The sequence below is a fragment of the Physeter macrocephalus genome, chromosome 2 (genome assembly GCF_002837175.3).
Source record: "Physeter macrocephalus isolate SW-GA chromosome 2, ASM283717v5, whole genome shotgun sequence".
Taxonomy (NCBI): Eukaryota; Metazoa; Chordata; class Mammalia; order Artiodactyla; family Physeteridae; genus Physeter; species Physeter macrocephalus.
Genome location: NC_041215.1, coordinates 14,777,465 through 14,796,849, shown reverse-complemented (window position 1 = coordinate 14,796,849; position 19,385 = coordinate 14,777,465). Strand labels below are relative to the sequence as shown.

The following is a 19,385-nucleotide window of genomic DNA, read 5'->3' as shown; positions in this document are numbered from 1 at the left end:
CATCCACCCACCCACCCATCCATCCATCCACCCATCCATCCATCTATCTATCCTCCATCCATCCATCCATCCACTCATCCACTCACATATACACCCATCCATGCATCCTCCCATCTACCCACCCATGCACCCATCATCCACCTGCCACCCATTCCCCCACCCATCTACCCATCCATCCATCCATCCACCCATCCACTCACCTATTTATCCATCTATTTCTTTCCACCTTTTTTGACTGCAGTATTTGAAAGTAAATTACAGATATGATGCTTCACTCTTAAATACTTGAGCGTAATATGTCTTAAAAATAAGGACATTCTTCAACATGACTGCAAGGTCATTATTATATCTAAGAAAATTATATTAACTCAATCATATTGTTTAATTCACAGGCAATATTCAGATTCTCAAAGGTGTCCTCGAGATATAGTTTATATATAGTGTGTGTACACACCCATGCATGCCTGCACATGTGCACATATGTGTGAGTGTGCATGTGTATGCATGTCTTGCATATGCATGCTTGTGCATGTGCACGTGTGTGTGTGTGCTTACCTGTGTGTGCATGTGTGTATGCGTGCATGCATTTTACTCAGGATCAATGTAAAAGTTGCATTTGGCTCTTCTGTGTCCGTAATCGTTCTTGATCTAGAACAGTCCCCCTGCCTTTTCATTGCCATGACTTTTGTAAAGAATTCAAGCCTGTGATCTTGTAGATTATCCCACATTATGAGTGAGATTCAGGTTAAAACATGGTTCTGGCAAAACTACTACGTACGTACTGCTTTTGTTGAGTCCCATCAGGAGGCACAGATTTGGGCAGCCCCACCCTTGCTGAAGCTGATCTTATCCTTGGTTTGGGTCTGGTTCCTACCAGCTCTTTCCCTCTGCAGGTGAGGCTAATAAATAATCTGGGTGACACTCTGAGGTCCCTGCCACAGTGTCCTGAGCCCCAGCAACCTTTCACTGATTGCCTTTGGCATCTTTGATGATTCTTGCTGTAATCAGTTATCACATTGGCTTTATGATGGATATTCTGATTTCTGCACTTATTATGATTCTGACATTCCTTCTAAATTTATTAGCTGGTAAAAAAAGAACTTGCCCCACTATTATTTTTGCTGTATTATTGTTGTTTTCAGTGTGCCTAAGGACTTGTGAACTTCTAAAAAATTATTCAATGTGTTATAATCTGTTACCACCATGCTTCCTTTTTTCATTTCAGATTTTGGAATAACTTTAGACTTACAGAAGAGTTGCTCATATAGTGCAGAGAGTTCCTGCATATCCTTCATCCAGCTTTCTTTCCCTAGTGTTTTAAATTGTTTGTCTTTTTGTTTTTGTGAGAGTACTTTATATATTTTGGACATTAGACCCTTATCAGATATATGACTTGGAAGTATTTTCTCCCATTCTGTGGGTTGTCTTTTCCCTTTCCTGATAGTGTCCTTTGATGCAACAAAGGTTTTAAATTTTGGTGAAATCCAATTTATCTATTATTTTTCTTTTGTTGTTTGTGCTTTTGGTGCCATATCTCAAAGAAACCATTGACAAATCCAAGGTCATGAAGGTTTACCCCTATGTTTTCTCCTAACAGTTTATGGTTTTAGCTCTTACATTTAAGTCTTTGAACCATTTTGAGTTAACTTTTGTATATGGTGTGAGGTAGGGTCCAACTTCATTCTTTTGAATGTGGAGATCCAGTTGTTCCAGAATCCTCTGTTGAAAAGACTGTTCTTTCCCCATCAAAAGGTCTTGGCACCCTTGATGAGAGTCAATTTGCCACAGATGTTTATTTCTGGACTCTCAGTTCTATCCTATTGATCTATATGTCTGTCCTTATACCAATACCACACTGTCTTGATACTGTAGCTTTGTAGTAAGTTTGAAATTGGCAAGTGTGAGTCCTACAACTTTGTTCTTTTTCAAGATTGTTTGGGTTATCCTGGATCCTTTGCATTTCCATGTGAATTTTAGGATCAGCTTTTGCACTTGGACAAAATAGGCCACTGGCACTTTGTTAGGCTTCCCCTTAATGTTACCATCTTATGAAACCATGACACATTTGTCAAAACTAAGAAATCAGCACTGGACATGACTACTAACTAAACCCCGGACTTTATTTGTATTTCCCTAGTTTTTCCAGGCACCTGCTTTTTTTGGTCCAGGATCCCATGCAGGATCTCACACTGCATTTTGTGTCCTCCAGTCTGATGGTTTCTTGGTCTTTCCCTGTCTTTCATGACCTTGACACTCTTGAATAGTTCATTCTTCTTTCTGCTACTCCAGTTTCCCAGATTTGGCTGTGGGAGTGAGTACCTTTGGGTCAGCTCCTTAAACAGGTGGGTTCTTGTCTTCAGTGGGAAGTAGAATGACATTTATTAACCACCCACAGTGAACAGAATGATACATTCATCATTTCATTGGATCCTCAGGACCTTCTGGCTAGGAGATATAACCTTATTTTACAAATGGGGAAACTGAGGATCAGAGAGGTGAAATGACTTGCCCAAGGACCCACAGTGAGAATGATACTCACCACTCACCACCTCAGATTACCCTCCTCTGGGCATGCAGGGTGGCCCAGATGTTTGGGGAGAGTCATGGATTGTAAAACATGGGGCAGAGGAGGGAACCTCTGGGGCAAAAGTCCAGAGGATGACTTCTCATGCAGCCTGTAACCTCAGTGTTGGATATGGTCACACTCCAAGCTCTTGGGGAGGTCACAGGACCTGGGAGGCCTCAGCTGTAACACAGGGAATGAGGGCAGCTTGGAGGTTAAGCATGGGGCTCTGGCTTCAGCCCTTTGGGGTTTGAATCCTGTCCCCACCACGCACTGATGTTGGGAAGGGACCAAACCCCCTCTGGAAACTTGGGGATTGTGATAGAACCCAACTCATCAAGTGTATATCCAATGAGAAGATCCAGCCCATTGCCAGCACTGGTGCCTGTGAAGTTAGGGAATAGTACCCAATACCATCCCCCCCAATTGCAGAATTTTGGGGGTCACCAAACCACTTTCAGTTTCTTTAATCTCTAGAGGGAGTCACAGAATCACTGAAAGCTGTTAGAATCACAGTTACAGTTTAATACAGTGAAAGATACAGATTAAAATCAGGCAAGGCAAGAGGATCATAAGGCAGGGGCCAGGTGAGTTCTGAATGTGAACTTCCAGTTGTCCTCCCCCCACAGAGTCAAGGACAGTGTTGCTTTGCCGGCAGCAATGTGTGACTACATGCATGGTGTACTGCCAACCAGGGATGTTCACCTGAGCCTCAGTGTCCAGGGTTTTTATTGGAGGTTAGTCACATAGACATGGCTGACCACCTGCCTGGCCGACCCTAGTCTCAGCCCCTCCAGAGGTCAAACTGATATAGTGTGGCCCAATGTCCCTACCATAAATTATATTGTTAGTATCTGGTGTGGCCCCGACCCCAGATAAACAAAGACTCATCAGGCAGGACATTTCAAGGCCTTAGAGATCACCTTCCAGGAGCAGGGGACAAAGGCCAGACCTCTCTTAGGCTAGGTTCAGATCCTTACTACACTGCACTCACTGAGAGTTTCCATACCCTTATCATGTTTCATCCACAGCACAGCCCCATTTACAGAGCATTAGCTGAGGTTGCCAAGGGGATGTGGCCACAGCCAGGACCAGATGCTGAGCCCTCAGCTCTGAAGCCAGTGCTCCCCCCTCAGCTTTCTTGGCCTCCCTGTGGCCCCACAGTGGCCTTCTCCCTAGGGTAGGCTGTGGCATTGGTGCTGGGCTGTGGGCGCCAGGCGTGGCTCCCCATGCTACATGTCTCCCACAGGTTGGGGAGGATGCCCATTTCCCAGTGAAGTCCACGTGTCCCTGCAATTTCACTCTGTACTATGAGGTGGCTGCGAGGGGCAACATTGTGCTCTCGGGCCAGCAGCCTGCCCACATCACCCAGCAGAGAAGCAAGCGGGCAGCCCCGGAGAAACCCATCCGCTTAATGCACCTTTCTGAGACAGGTGAGCTAGGCCACAGGCTGGAGGTTCCTATATTCCTTCTGAACCATTGAGACTGGGGTGGGCACCCCAGCAAGGAGGAGTAGGCAGGGTGCAGCCAGGAGGGGGGCCTTCCTCAGGGTGGAGGACACATGTCCCAGGCAAGACCGGGTTGGGTCCAGGAGGTTGGACAGTGACCAGCTGTTGGAGGCAGCTCCTCTTGAGGCTGCCATGGGCTGGGCCCCTGCACAGGCCCATGCTGTGCCAGGTTGCCATCTGCCAGGCCCCCTCTGCCTTTGCCCAGACTGATTCCCCATTTAAGGGTCCTTCTTTTCCCTCTCCTTGACTCCACATGTTCCTCACAAGACCCACCTCCTCCCCTGGGTCTTCCCAGCCCCCTCCTCTTCACAGCCCTTCTGCCTAAAGCAGGATCCCCTAACTAAGGACTATGGACACTTGCAGGATATTCTTTGTGATGGAGCCTGTGCTGTGCACTGTAGGGTGCTGAGCAACATCCCTGGTCTCCCCCCACTAGATGCCAGTGGCAACCCCCCTACACACAGTATGACAACCTAAAATGTCTCCAGATATCACCAGTGTCTCTAGGGGGAAAAGTGACTGCTGGGTGTGAATCACTGAGATAGATAGATAGATAGATAAATAGATGGATAGATAGATAGGGAGTCAGAGTCATAGAATTATCAATAGATAAATTGATGGATAGAGTCATGGATAGGTGGGTGGATAAATAGATAGCTTTATAGATAGAATCATCAATAGATAAATTGATAGATGGATGATTAGATAGAGTCATAGATGGATGGATGGGTGGATAATTGGATGGATGGATGGATGGATAGTTAGATGGATAATGGATAGGAAGGCAGGCAGACAGGACGTCAGACAGGGTCTCTCTCATCCAAGTCACTTTCTCATCCTCCACACTACTGATGTTTGGGGCCGGATTATTCTCTGTGGGGCTGTCCTGTGCATTGTAGGGTGTTGGATAGCATCCCTGGCCTCCACCCACTCGATGCCAGTAATACCCCCAAGTTGTGACAACCAAAATTACCAAATGTCCCCTGGGGAGTAGCATTGCCATGGTTGAGAGCCACTGGCCTGAATGGTGCTTTGGACATTGTGCACCCACATCCTCTTGGGTTTATCTTCCCTTCTGGGTGAAATAACAGGGGATGTGAGTATCCATGGAGTAGTTGCCCTGGGCCAGCCCTGGGCTGGCATCTCTTCGTGCTGCACCCTATGTAACCCCCAGGGCAACTGGGGCATCAGTGGTTCTACTGTGGGATGCTGAGTTTTCATGTCTCTCCCCACCTTTGACTTGTCTAAGAGCCCTCTCCAGCCCCAGCAGCAGAGGTCAATGTGTGCATGACCTCTCTCCGGCTGACCGTGACCCCCAGCATGGTCCCCCTCGGCCGCCTGCTGGCCTTCTACGTCAGGGAGAATGGAGAAGGGGTGGCTGACAGCCTCCAGTTTGCTGTCGAGACCTTCTTTGAAAACCAGGTAGAGCATCGGGAACCAAACTGGGGGAGGGAGAGGAGATGGGCAAGAGTCATCAGGGATGAGGGCTCCAGGGTGTCAAGGCTGGGGTAGACTGCGCACAGCTGCCAGTCAGACTTCACATAGTATGACAGGCAGGACTTTTAAGGGTTGCCCTACCTTCAGGATCCTAAGTTGCATCTTTACTGGAGATTCTCCAAAACTCACCCAGATGGGGATTGCATCCATTACACACAGGAAAAGTGGTCAGCTGTTCTCTGTCCCTGCTGGGCTCCAGACCTAAGGGACACCACCCACGTCCCCCCAAACGGGCTCCGCCCCCCACGTCCTCTCCCTGCGCCCTCCAAAACTGGCTGCAACATGTCCTCTGTCGCCACCCATCTCCCCACCTCTCTTCTCCCCTCCCATCTTCTGCACAGAATGTACCAGTTGCACCAGCCTAGTTCCCGTCATTCAGCCTCCCATCCTTGTCCTCATCTGGGCAGCAAAGCCAGGGTCCCAGCTGAGCTGGCGAGGACCGACTCTTCTCAGAGGGCAGAGAGGGTGGGTGGGTGGGTCTGGAGAGTTTGGCCAAGCTCCCGAGTTTTCTGCTGTGTTTGGGTCCAGGTTTCACTGACATATTCAGCAAATGAGACCCAACCCGGGGAAGTCATCGATCTGCGGGTCAGGGCTGCAAGGGGCAGCTGCGTGTGTGTTGCTGCGGTTGACAAGAGCATCTACTTGCTCAGGTCTGGGTTTCGGCTGACTCCCACCCAGGTGAGCGGGGGCCCTTGGGCGCTGGGCTCCAGCATCCTCACGGACGTCTCTTCCTTTCCAGTAACTGAAAAGCCCCGTATAAATCCAGATTGTCTCTCTTCACTGGGTTCATTCTCAGCAAACCCCATCCTTATCGCTGTTTGGGTTCAGTTAAAAGATCTTGGAGTCAAATCCAATGTGACATTGTCCGGGTCCCACCTCTTCAGCCCCACGCTGCCCATCTTAAAAATGGGTTAATGCCACCAACTCCTGTCTCCTAAGATTGGTTCCAAGTGATACATGTGAGAGGAGGTTGAGACGGGAGCATGCCAGGCCAGTTTGGGTTGAAAAGAAACCCTCAGTTGACCAGTTCCTGCTCCCCTTTGTTTGTAGGTTTTCCGGGAATTGGAAGATTACGATGTTTCTGATGCTTTTGGGGTGTCCAGGGAGGATGGACCCTTCTGGTGGGCTGGGCTGATGGCCCGACGACGCCGGCGCTCCTCCATCTTCCTGTGGCCCTGGGGCATCACAAAGGACTCCGGGTTTGCCTTTGCCGTAAGGAGAGGTGGTCTTGGACCCCACCGCCCCCTTCTGAGCTCCTTTTCCTTTGAAACAAAGGGTCTCGGGGTACAGAGATGGGTTGGGGTGGAAGTTTCCAAACTTTTAGCATTGCAGAATCTTTTTTGATTCTCCCCAGTGGAAGCTCATATGTGGACCCTCCCAGTTTGCAAAACGGACGAGAGCAGATTGAGTATCCATTGATAACTTGAACTTGTTCTGGAGCAATGACGATGAGAGTGCTTTGGTGGAAGGAAAACCTACACTATGGGTGCAGGTGCCGTGTTCTCAGGTGGTGGCCTCACCCCTTGCTGACATTTATAGCTCAAATCTGTCCCCTTCCTGTCTGGCTCCGGGGACCAGGGCGCTGCTGGAGACGCAATACACACAAATGTCATTCTAGCCCACTTTAGCATGCTGGCGGTCTCCACTCAAATGCATGAGGGCACTTTTCATCCCAGGTTTTAAATCATTTAAAAGGCATCCTTGGGAATCCTCTGGTGGTCCAGTGGTTAGGACTCTGTGCTTTCACTGCTGTTGCCTGGGTTCAATCCCTGGTCGGGGAACTAAGATCCTGCAAGCCCTGCGGCATGGCCAAAAAATAAATAAATAAATAAAAGGCATCCTTTTCCTCCCACTTTTATTATGGAAAATTTTCAAACATACAGAAAAGATGAACGAATTAGCGAACACCTGTAGATCCACCAGTTGGATCCCACAGTTAACATTTTGCTGTATCAAATATATATACCAATATATATACATATATTTTTTTTTATTAAAGAATTTTTTTGATGTGGACCATTTTCTTAAAGTCTTTATTGAATTTGTTACAATTGCTTCTGTTTTATGTGTTTTGGTCGTGAGGCACGTGGGATCTTACCTCCCCGACCATGGATCAAACCCGCACCCCCTACACTGGAAGGTGAAGTCTTAACCACTGGACCACCAGGGAAGTCCCTATATTATAACAGTAATAACTGCAGCCCACAGTCATTGGCTCTTGGTCTGGATTAGGCACTGCACCAATTGATTTGTTTTAAATAGAGGTGAAATTCACATAGCAGAAAATTAACCCATTTTAAAGTGAACAATTCAGTGGCATTTAGTACATTCACAGTGCTGTGCAAGCTAGCACCTCTGTCTAGCTCCAGAACATTTCCATCACACCAAAAGGAGACCTGTCACCATTTGCAGTCACTCCACACCCACCCTCCCCCAGCACCTGGTAACCACTGATCTGCCTGTGGTTTTGGACATCTCATATAAATGGAATCATACAAGATGTGGCCTTTTGTGCCTAGACCACAAACGCGCTGGCCTCCCCTCTGCTCTGCCCTGGATGGTTACTGGGTCCCATGACCCCCTTAGTCCGTATCACCAAGCCTGGAGAGAGGACTGACTCCCTCAGGGCTACGCAGCAGTAATGTTGGGGCAGTGACCTCTGGGACTACAATGTCCACTTCCCCACTGTGGGTCTGGGCATTGTCTGTTGCCTAGGAAACAGGACTGGTGGTGATGACAGACCTGGTGAGCCTGAACCACCGGCAGGACGGCGGCCTGTACACTGATGAGGCTGTCCCTGCCTTCCAGCCCCACACAGGGAGCCTGATGGCAGCAGCGTCCTCCAGACAACCCCCCAGGTAATTGCCACTGCCTCGATCAGGGTTGTCTAAACTCATACTGTTGACATTTGGGGCTGGATCATTTTCTGCAGTGAGGCTGTCCCACGCACTGTAGGGTGTTGAGTGGCATCCCTGGTCTCCACCAACCAGATGCCAGTAACCCCCCGCCCCTACCCCCAGTTGTAACAACCAAAAATGTCTTCAGACATTGCCCAATGTCTCCTTGGGGCCAGACTCACCAATGGCCTAGTGGGCTGGGGCACTGAGCACTTTGGCCCTGCTCCCCCTGGTCCTTGGACCCATCCAAGTGCATGGAATTGGGGGTTGGGTGCAGAAGAGAAGGAAGGTGCAACAGGGGAGCAGATCTGCCTAGGGACAAACAAATTGGGGCAGGGTGGGAAACTGTGGCTTGATCCTCCCACTCCCAGAGACTCTGCTTAGAAAATTCTTTCTATTACCCTTTCTCCTTCCTCCCACCATTTCCTCCTTCCTTCTCTTCCTCTCTCTTCCCCCTTCCCCTCCAACTCTTTACCTTTTGGAGTTAGACACCAAGTAATTACTTTTCAATCTTTCTTATTTTAAATCAAATGTTTAAGCCTCAGAGTGTTGCTTTGGCTGCACCCAAGTTGTGCTATGAAGTGTTTCCATTATTACTGGCTTCCAAATAGATTCTTACTAGCAGAAAAATTGATTTGCCCAGATGTGGCAAGTGACTTACCCAGATGTGTTTTCAATTTTCAAGTGATTTTAAAAATTATTATTATTTTATGTGTTTTATAAATTTGCATCAGATGTGCATCATGGCCAGCGAACATGGTCTGTATGATATCCACTATGGTCAACAAACATAGTCTGTATGATACCCATCATCTGGTTTTTATTTTGGAGACTGGCTATGTGGTATATGGTCTGTTTTTGTAAATGCTCATATCTACTTGAAAAGAATGTCCAAGCTCCTGTCATTGGGTATAGGATTCTCTATGAGTACTTTTGGTCAAGTCTATGGTAGATGGTGCCCAAACCCTCCATATCCTTGTTCATTTTGTTTCTTTGTTTGTTTTCTAACTTATCAATTACTGAGAGAGAAGAGTTCACATCTCCCCCTTAGACTTGTGGCTTTGTCCCTGGTCTCATGGAAACCTTTGTTTCACAGGAGGTAGTGTTTCCTGTTCTCTCCTGTCTTTCCCTTTGTCCCCTCCCTTCTGCTCCCCCATCACCCATCTGTCTTCTTTCCCACCTTCTTCATTCTCTGCCTCTCCCACTAGCTCCTCAACTCCAGCCAGCTTGGGGAGGGGTAGGGTGTTTTGAAGACCTTGCCTTTTCATTCTCTCTGAATTTAAGGGTGTGTAGGCTGGGAAAGGGGAGGCAGGCCTTGGATATACCCTTTCCTGCCAACTCATTCAATGAGAAGCACAGAACCAAGTGGACCAGGGATGGGGTCAGTGTGGTCAGCAGTGCCCCAGCATCTGGGTCTCTTTGGAGACCTTGAGGGTGGCATCCAGACTCCTTAGCCCTTGTTCTGAGACAGATGTGGCCCAGAGGATCTCCCACCCTGGCAGGCCTGTCAATGAAAGCCCTCTTCTTCTTTCAAGCCCCCTCTGCCCAGATTGAGAACCTTCCCAGTCCCCCCTAGTCTCTTCTGCAGTGGTTTCTGGATACCTGGATCCCCTAGGTTCTTCCTGCCCAAGTCACACATTTAACAGGCCCACAGGGGTCCTCGTTTCCAAACTCCACATCAGGGCATAGACAGACCAGGCTCCCCCTGTCGTACTTTGGACACACACGAAGGCATTTCTGAGATGTGGTTGAGTGAGGAGGTGGAATATTGGCCCCTGAGGATCCTTCAGCCAGGCACTACTCTGGAAGCCTGGAGCCTCCCATGTGCGTGCCTCCTGAGAGCTTGGCCTGAAGTGGATATGCAAGCAGCCTCGAAACCCAAAACCTCAAAGGGAATTGTAAATCCCAATGCAGAAAGGCATAAGAAATGCCTTAAAAAGCAAGTGTTTGTGCCTTTTTGTAACTGGATAATGCATCCTTATTCTGAAGGATATTTTTCTTAACCATATGCATGTGGTTAAATTATTTTTCAAAGAGTATGAAAGGGTATATAATGAAATGGAAGTCTCCCTCCCACCTCCAGATCCTCCGTTCCCTTCTAAGAGGCAATAATGGTCATTAATTCCTTAGATATCCTTCTAGAAATTTTCTGTGCATACACAAGGATTTAAAAAAAAACACAATGGGAGAATACTATAATACTGTTCTGTGCCTTCCTTTTTAAAGTCAGCGATAAACCTTAGAGACCATTTCATACCAGGACATATATACTTACCTCACCCTTTTTCACTGACATGTAATATTCCACTGTGTGAATGTACTATCATTTGATTAACCAAACGCCCTATTGATGGAGCTTTTGGCTGTTTGTTATTTCTCACAGTGCTTCAGTGAACCACACCATAGTCTGTCTTCGCACATGTGTCTGTGGTTAATTTCAGGGTTCACCCCTGGGAGAGGTAACCTCAGGTTGAAAGAGATGTGAGCATTTTTAATCTTGAGAAGTTTTGCCAGTTGTCAAGTAGGGCTTATTAATATTATTTTTTAAAGAATAGGACAGTCCCTGGACTTCCTTGGCAGTCCAGTGGTTACGACTTCACCTTCCAGTGCAGGGGGTGCAGGTTTGATCCCTGGTTGGAGAGCTAAGATCCTACCTGCCTCGGGGCCCAAAAACCAAAACATAGAAGAAATATTGTAACAAATTCAATAAAGACTGTAAAAAAAAAAAAAAAAAGAATAGGACAGCCCCTGAGGAAGGTGGGCTGTGAGGCTTCTGAGGATAAACCAAGAATGAAAGCACATGAAAGAATGTATATATGTATAACTGAATCACTTTGCTGTACTTCAGAAACTAAACTAACACAATGTCGTAAGTCAACTATACTTCAATTAAAAAAAACTAAAAAAAAAACCAAATGAAAGCACAGAGAAAGGGGGAGAGGGGATAGGAGAGCTCTATGTAATGATGCAGAAAAACATGGCAAACCCAGGGAGGGAAATTAACAAAGGAGAGGACATGGGGTGGTCCCTGTGGCCCTTCTTACCTTCTAAATTCAGGATGCGAGGCACCACTGTCATTTTAAGAAGCCTCTGTCAAGCCTTTGATGCCTCGCTTTTACTAGTCCTAATCAAGTAGAATGTTAACCCTGCCAGGTGAAAGAATTAACACATTATGTCCTATTAGAGTAGAATACTAACCTTTCCAGGTCAGAGAATTAAAACGTGTAGAATATTAAGCTGCTGGGTAAGAGAATTAACATGCTATAGGCTAATCAAGTAGAATGTTAACCTGCCAGGTAACAGAATTAAGTTATGTCCGTGAAACTTTAATCATTTCTTTCTTTTTTAAAAAAACATTTTCATAGAGCAGAGAAGAGGAAAAGGACCTACTTCCCTGAAACATGGATTTGGCACTGTCTCAACATCAGGTACAGTATGATTTCTTTCCTTTGCTGCCTTTTTGGGCTGACTCAGAGGCACTCATGAAAGATGGTTCCCAATCGGTTTGCCTGGAGATCTGACACCAACATCTGAGTAAGACATTGGGCATCCTTTTCTAACACATAAAACTCAAAGCTATGAAGTCAGCCCCAAATCCCTCTGCAGCCTCAGACATCTGCCCATGAAATATGAAATTTGAGGGCTTCATGCCTCTTAACAACTCCCTCTTGGGGTAACTCTATCTGCTCTGTTTATATAACGAGCTCATTAAAATGATTACAGTTCCCTGGAACATGAACTCAATTCCACCCACCACCCCCTCCTCGCTCCTCAGGGGACTCAGGCTCCTGCCCGCAAAACAGGCTGCTTCTCTCAGCACATTTCCTTTCTACATTGTTTTCTCTTCTAGTTCGCCTTGAAGCAGCAGTGCTGTGCTAAATTCTTGCCAGATGCAGTTGGCTTTTTTCTTTCAGTGCTTAGTGTCAGAAGGCAGTGGTGACTCGCCCTGGGAAACCAGTTAGGCATGAAAGTTCAGACCCTGAGGCTAGTGGGTTGGCCAGCGGGTAGACCTACTGCTGAGCTGGGGTCCCCTTCTTGGCATGAGATGCCATGGCACATGCTCAGCACAGAACCAAGCACTCAGCTGGGGGTTCCTCAGGCTGCTTTGCTGCTTTCACGGATGTGCGTGTCCCCATTATGGGCAGTCTTCCCCGCTGGTCAGAACAGAAGCTGATTACTGCATTTTGTTCTTGGAGTCCAGATTTAAGATGGGCTGTCGGTCCATCATCAGAGATGTGCGGAAAGTAAAAATGTATCTATTTTCTGTGTGCTGGGTGATGTTTTGGGTGCTGGGTAGTGTTTTTGGTGCCAGGGATGGCACCTTGAACAAGGCAGATAGTGTCCCCTCACGCATAGAATTTATGTTTTATGCCCCCAAAGGCTTCATGCTTCATTAGGGCCAGTGTTCTCATGGAGGGCTTGGCCCAGGGCTTGGAAGGAAATAGAGGGACCCTTTGGGGAAGCCAGAGAGACTCCCAGGGCAGGTGGAGCCCAAGTTGGTTCCCACAGGATAGATAAACAAGAAGGGGGGAAGGGTATCCAGGAGGCGGGGCCAGCATGGGCAAGAGTTGGGGCATGGGAGAGGCTGGTGATGGTCACATGGTTGGGATGAGGCAGGTGGGGCTAAGAGGATGAGGCAGGGAGTGTGAAGGCCGTGTGGTCTGTGGTGGGGGTGTGGAGAGCCACAGAGGGTTGCTGGGAGGCGTTTGGGATTTGAGACGGTCTCTCTCCCTCTGTTGGCTGGAGCAAGGATGAGTCAGAGAGTACAGATCTGAGACCAAGGAGGAGGTTCTTGCTGGGCCCAGGCAAGGACTCGTCAGCTCTTTTTTTTTTTTCTTTTCTAATTTTTTTTTTTTTTTTTGTGGTACGCGGGCCTCTCACTGTTGTGGCCTCTCCCGTTTCGGAGCACAGGCTCCAGACGCACAGGCCCAGCGGCCATGGCTCACGGGCCTATCTGCTCCGTGGCATGTGGGATCCTCCCAGACCGGGGCACGAACCCGCATCCCCTGCATCGGCAGGCGGACTCGCAACCAGTGCGCCACCAGGGAAGCCCTCTAATTTTTAAAATTGGTAAAATACACGTAACATAAAATTTACCACCTTAACCATTTTTAGGTGTACGGTTCAGTGGTAATAAGTGCATTCGTACTGTTGTGCTGCCATCACCACCCTCCGTCTCCAAAACTCTTTTCATCTTGCAAAACTGAAACTATGTCCCCATTAAATACTAACTCCCCAATCCTCCGCCCCCTAGCGTCCACTCTTCTACTTTTTGTCTCTATGAATCTTACTGCTCTAAGGACCTCATGTAAGTGGAATCATATAGTATTTGTCCTTTTGTGACTGGCTCATTTCACTTAGCGTGGTGTCCTCATGGTTCATCCTTGTTGTGGCATGTATCAAAATTTGCTTTCTTTTAAAGCCTGAATAGCATTCCGTTGTGTGGGTGGACCACATTTCGTGTATGCATTCATCCTTTGGTGGACGCTTAGGTTGCTTCCACCTTTTGGTTATTATGAATAATCCTTCTATGAATATGGATGTGCAAATATCACTTTCAGACCCTGCTTTCAATTCTTTTGGGTATATACCCAGAAGTGGAGTTGCTGGATCATATGGTAATTCTGTGTTTAATTTTTTGAGAGTTCACCATATTGTTTTCCACAGTGGTTGCACCATTTTACATTCCCACCAACAGTGCACAAGCGTTCTTCTTTAAATGTTGGATAGAATTTACCAGCGAAGCCATCACATCCAGAGCTTCCCTTTTTGGGAAGATTTTGATTACTGATTCAATCTCCTTACTTGTTAGAGATCTATTCAGATTTGTTATTTCCTTGTGATTCAGTCTTGGTAGGTTTTTTTTTTTTTTTTTTTTTTTTGTGGTACGCGGGCCTCCCTCCGCTGTGGCCTCTCCCGTCGCAGAGCACAGGCTCCAGACGCGCAGGCCCAGCGGCCACGGCCCACGGGCCCAGCCGCTCCGCGGCACGCGGGATCCCCCCAGACCGGGGCGCGAACCCGGTCCCCCTGCATCGGCAGGCGGACGCGCAACCACTGTGCCACCAGGGAAGCCCCGAGTCTTGGTAGGTTTTGTGTTTCTAAGAATTTGTCCATTCATCTAGATTATCCAAGTTGTTGGTGTACAATAGTTCATAGTAGTCTCTTAAAATCTTTTTTTATTTCTGTGGAATCGGTAGTAATGTCCCCACTTTCATTTTGGATTTTAGTAATTTAAGTCTTTTCTCTTTTTTCTTAGATCATCTAGCTAAAGGTTTGTCAATTTTATTAATCTTTTCAAAGAACCAACTTTTGGTTTTATTGATTTTCTCTATTATTTTTCTTTTTTTAAAAAAATTATTTATTTATTTATTTATTTATTTATTTATTTATTTATTTATTTGGCTGTGCCGTGTCTTAGTTGTGGTATGCAAGATCTTCATTGCAGCATGTGGGATCCTTTCAGTTGCAGCATGCGGGATCTAGTTCCCTGACAAGGGATCGAACCTGGGCCCCCTGCATTGGGAGCACAGAGTCCTAACCACTGGACCACGAGGGAAGTCCCTCTCTATTATTTTTGTATTCTTTATTTCATTTATTTCTGCTATAATCTTTATGATTTCTGCTTCTTTATTATTTGATCTCTTTTGTTTTTCTTTTTCAAGTTCTTTAAGTTGCAAAGTTAGGCTGTTTATTTGAGATCTTATTTTTTAATGTAAGCATTTACAGCTATGAATTTCCCCCTTAACACTGCTTTTGATGCATCCTGAGTTTTGGTGTGTTGTGCTTTTGTTTTCATTAATCTCTTACATCCTTTTTTTTTTTTTTGCAGGGATTTTAAAAAATTTCTTTCAAATCCAGAGACAATTTGAGTAGCAAAGTATAACAGTTAATTTTTGACATATTATTTATCTTTGCAAAAACATTTCTTTTTCTTTTTGAATTTTATTTTATTTATTTATTTTATACAGCAGGTTCTTACTAGTTATCTATTTTTTATATATTAGTGTATATATGTCAATCCCAATACCCCAATTCATCCCACCACCACCACCACCCACCCTGTTTTCCCCACTTGATGTCCATACGTTTGTTCTCTACATCTGTGTCTCGATTTCTGCCTTGCAAACCAGTTCATCTGTGCCATTTTTCTAGATTCCACATATATGCATTAACATGCAGTATTTGTTTTTCTCTCTCTGACTTACCTCACTCTGTATGACAGTCTCTAGTTCCATCCACGTCTCTACAAATGGCCCAATTTCGTTTCTTTTTATGGCTGAGTAATATTCCATTGTATATATGTACCACGTCTTCTTTACCCATTTGTCTGTTGATGGGCATTTAGGTTGCTTCCATGACCTGGCTATTGTAAACAGTGCTGCAATGAACATTGGAATGCATATGTCTTTTTGAATAATGGTTTTCTCAGGGTATATGCCCAGTAGTGGGATTGCTGGGTCATATGGTAATTCTAGGTTTAGTTTTTTTAAGGAACCTCCATACTGTTCTCCATAGTGGCTGTATCAATTTACATTCCCACCAACAGTGCAAGAGGGTTCCCTTTTCTCCACACCCTCTCCAGCATTTGTTGTTTGTAGATTTTCTGATGATGGCCATTCTGACTGGTGTGAGGTGATACCTCATTGTAGTTTGATTTGCATTTCTCGAATAATTAATGATGTTGAGCAGCTTTTCATGTGCCTCTTGGCCATCTGTATGTCTTCTTTGGAGAAATGTCTATTTAGGTCTTCTGGTTGTTTGTTTTTTTTTAATATTGAGCTGCAAGAGCTGTTTATATATTTTGGAGATTAATCCTTTGTCCATTGATTCATATCCAAATATTTTCTCCCATTCTGAGGGTTGTCTTGTCGTCTTGTTTGTAGTTTCCTTTGCTTTGCAAAAGCTTTTAAGTTTCATTAGGTCCCATTTGTTTATTTTTGTTTTTATTTGCATTACTCTGGGAGGTGGGTCAAAAAAGATCTTGCTGTGGTTTATGTCAAAAAGTGTTCTTCCTATGTTTTTCTCTAAGAGTTTTATAGTGTCTGCCCATACATTTAGGTCTTTAATCCATTTTGAGTTTATTTTTGTGTATGGTGTTAGGGAGTGTTCTAATTTTATTCTTTTACATGTAGCTGTCCAGTTTTCCCAGCACCACTTATTGAAGAGACTGTCTTTTCTCCATTGTATATCCTTGCCTCCTTTGTCATAGATTAGTTGACCATAGGTGCATGGGTTTATCTCTGGGCTTTCTATCCTGTTGCATTGATCTATATTTCTGTTTTTGTGCTAGTACCATATTGTCTTGATGACTCTAGCTTTGTAGTATAGTCTGAAGTCAGGGAGTCTGATTCATCCAACTCGGTATTTTTCCCTCAAGATTGCTTTGGCTCTTTGGGGTCTTTTGCGTCTCCATACAAATTTTAAGATTTTTTGTTCTAGTTCTGTAAAAAATGCCATTGGTAATTTGATAGGGCTTTGGGTAGTATAGTCATTTTCACAATATTGATTCCTCCAATCCAAGAACGTGGTCTATCTCTCCATCTGTTTGCGTCATCTTTGATTTCTTTCATCAGTGTCTGATAGTTTTCTGAGTACAGGTCTTTTACCTCCTTACATAGGTTTATTCCTACATATTTTATTCTTTTTGTTGCAATGGTGAATGAGATTGTTTCCTTAAATTCTCTTTCTGATCTTTCATTGTTAGTGTATAGGAATGCAAGAGATTTCTGTGCATTAGTTTTGTATCCTGCAACTTTACCAAATTCATTGATTAGCTTTAGTAGTTTTCTGGTGGCATTTTTAGGATTATCTATGTATAGTATCATGTCATGTGCAAACAGTGACAGTTTTACTTCTTCTTTTCCAACTTGGATTCCTTTTATTTCTTTTTCTTCTCTGATTGCCATGGCTAGGACTTCCAAAACTATGTTGAATAATAGTGGCGAGTGTGGACGTCCTTGTCTTGTTTCTGATCTTACAGGAAATGCTTTCAGTTTTTCACTCTTGAGAATGATGTTTGCTGTGGGTTTGTCATATATGGCCTTTATTATGTTGAGGTAAGTTCCCTCTATGCCCACTTTCTGGAGAGTTTTGATCATAAATGGGTGTTGAATTTTGTCAAAAGGTTTTTTCTGCATCTATTGAGATGATCATATGGTTTTTATTCTTCAATCTGTTAATATGGTGTATCACATTGATTGATTTGCATACATTGAGGAATCCTTGCATCCTTGGGATATATCCCACTTGATCATGGTGTATGGTGTACACCTTTTAATGTGTTGTTGGATTCTGTTTGCTAGTATTTTGTTGAGGATTTTTGCTTCTATATTCATCAGTGATATTGGTCTGTAATTTTCTTTTTTTGTAGTCTCTTTGTCTGGTTTTGGTATCAGGGTGATGGTGGCTTTGTAGAATGAGTTTGGGAGTGTTCCTTCCTCTACAATTTTTTGGAAGAGTTTGAGAAGGATGGGTGTTAACTCTTCTCTAAATGTTTGATAGAATTCACCTGTGAAGCCATCTGGTCCTGGGCTTTTGTTGGTTGGAAGATTTTTAATCACAGTTTCAATTTCATTATGTGTGATTGGTCTGGTCATATTTTCTGTTTCTTCCTGGTTCAATCTTGGAAGGTTATACCTTTCTAAGAATTTGTCCATTTCTTCCAGGTTGTCCATTTTATTGGCATAGAGTTGCTTATAGTAGTCTCTTAGGATGCTTTGTATTTCTGTGGTGTTCATTGTCACTTCTCCTTTTTCATTTCTAATATTATTGATTTGAGTCCTCTCCCTCTTTTTCTTGACGAGTCTGGCTAAAGGTTTATCAATTTTGTTTATCTTCTCAAAGAACCAGTTTTTAGTTTTATTGATCTTTGCTATTGTTTTCTTTGTTTCTATTTCATTTATTTCTGCTCTGATCTTTATGATTTCTTTCCTTCTACTGACTTTGGGTTTTGTTTGTTCTTCTTCCTCTAGTTTCTTTAGGTGTAAGGTTAAGATTGTTTATTTGAGATTTTTCTCTTTTCTTGAGGTAGGATTGTATTGCTATAAACTACCCTCTTAGAACTGCTTTTGCTGCATCCCATAGGTTTTCGATCATCGTGTTTTCATTGTCATTTGTCTCTAGGTATTTTTTTGTTTCCTCTTTGATTTCTTCAGTGATCTCTTGGTTATTTAGTAACGTATTGTTTAGCTTCCATGTGTTTGTGGTTTTTTACATTTTTTTCCCTGTAATTTATTTCTAATCTCATAGTGTTGTGGTCAGAAATGATGCTTGATATGATTTCAATTTTCTTAAATTTACTGAGGCTTGATTTGTGACCCAAGAGGTGATCTGTCCTGGAGAATGTTCCATGTGCACTTGAGAAGAAAATGTAATCTTCTGTTTTTGGATGGCATGCCCTATAAATATCAATTAAATCTATCTGGTCTACTGTGTCATTTAAAGCTTGTGTTTCCTTATTAATTTTCCGTCTGGATGATCTGTCTATTGGTGTAAATGAGGTGTTAAAGTTCCCCACTATTGTGTTACTGTCGATTTCCTCTTTTATAACTCTTAGCATTTGCCTTATGTATTGAGGTGCTCCTATGTTGGGTGCATATATATTTATAATTGTTATATCTTCTTCTTGGATTGATCCCTTGATCATCATGTAGTGCCCTTCCTTGTCTCTTGTAACATTCTTTATTTTAAAGTCTGTTTTATCTGATATGAGTATTGCTACTCCAGCTTTCTTTTGATTTCCATTTGTGTAGAATATCTTTTTCCATCCCCTCACTTTCGGTCTGTATGTGTCCCTAGGTCTGAAGTGGGTCTCTTGCAGACAGCATGTAAATGGGTCTTGTTTTTGTATCCATTCAGTGAACCTGTGTCTTTTGGTTGGAGCATTTAATCCATTCATGTTTAAGGTAATTATCGACATGT

At 44.4% G+C, this 19,385-nt stretch overlaps 1 protein-coding gene across 1 annotated transcript in view; it reads left to right on the top strand.

The window, feature by feature from the left end:
• The window catches only part of CPAMD8 (C3 and PZP like alpha-2-macroglobulin domain containing 8), a 99,604-nt gene that overhangs the window by 29,684 nt on the left and 50,535 nt on the right, over nt 1–19,385 (top strand). The window contains exons 14-19 of the mRNA XM_024134306.2: nt 3,813–3,996; nt 5,321–5,493; nt 6,097–6,246; nt 6,619–6,780; nt 8,284–8,426; nt 11,831–11,893. Coding sequence (XP_023990074.2) covers nt 3,813–3,996; nt 5,321–5,493; nt 6,097–6,246; nt 6,619–6,780; nt 8,284–8,426; nt 11,831–11,893 — 875 coding nt within the window. The remainder of the gene's footprint in view (nt 1–3,812; nt 3,997–5,320; nt 5,494–6,096; nt 6,247–6,618; nt 6,781–8,283; nt 8,427–11,830; nt 11,894–19,385) is intronic.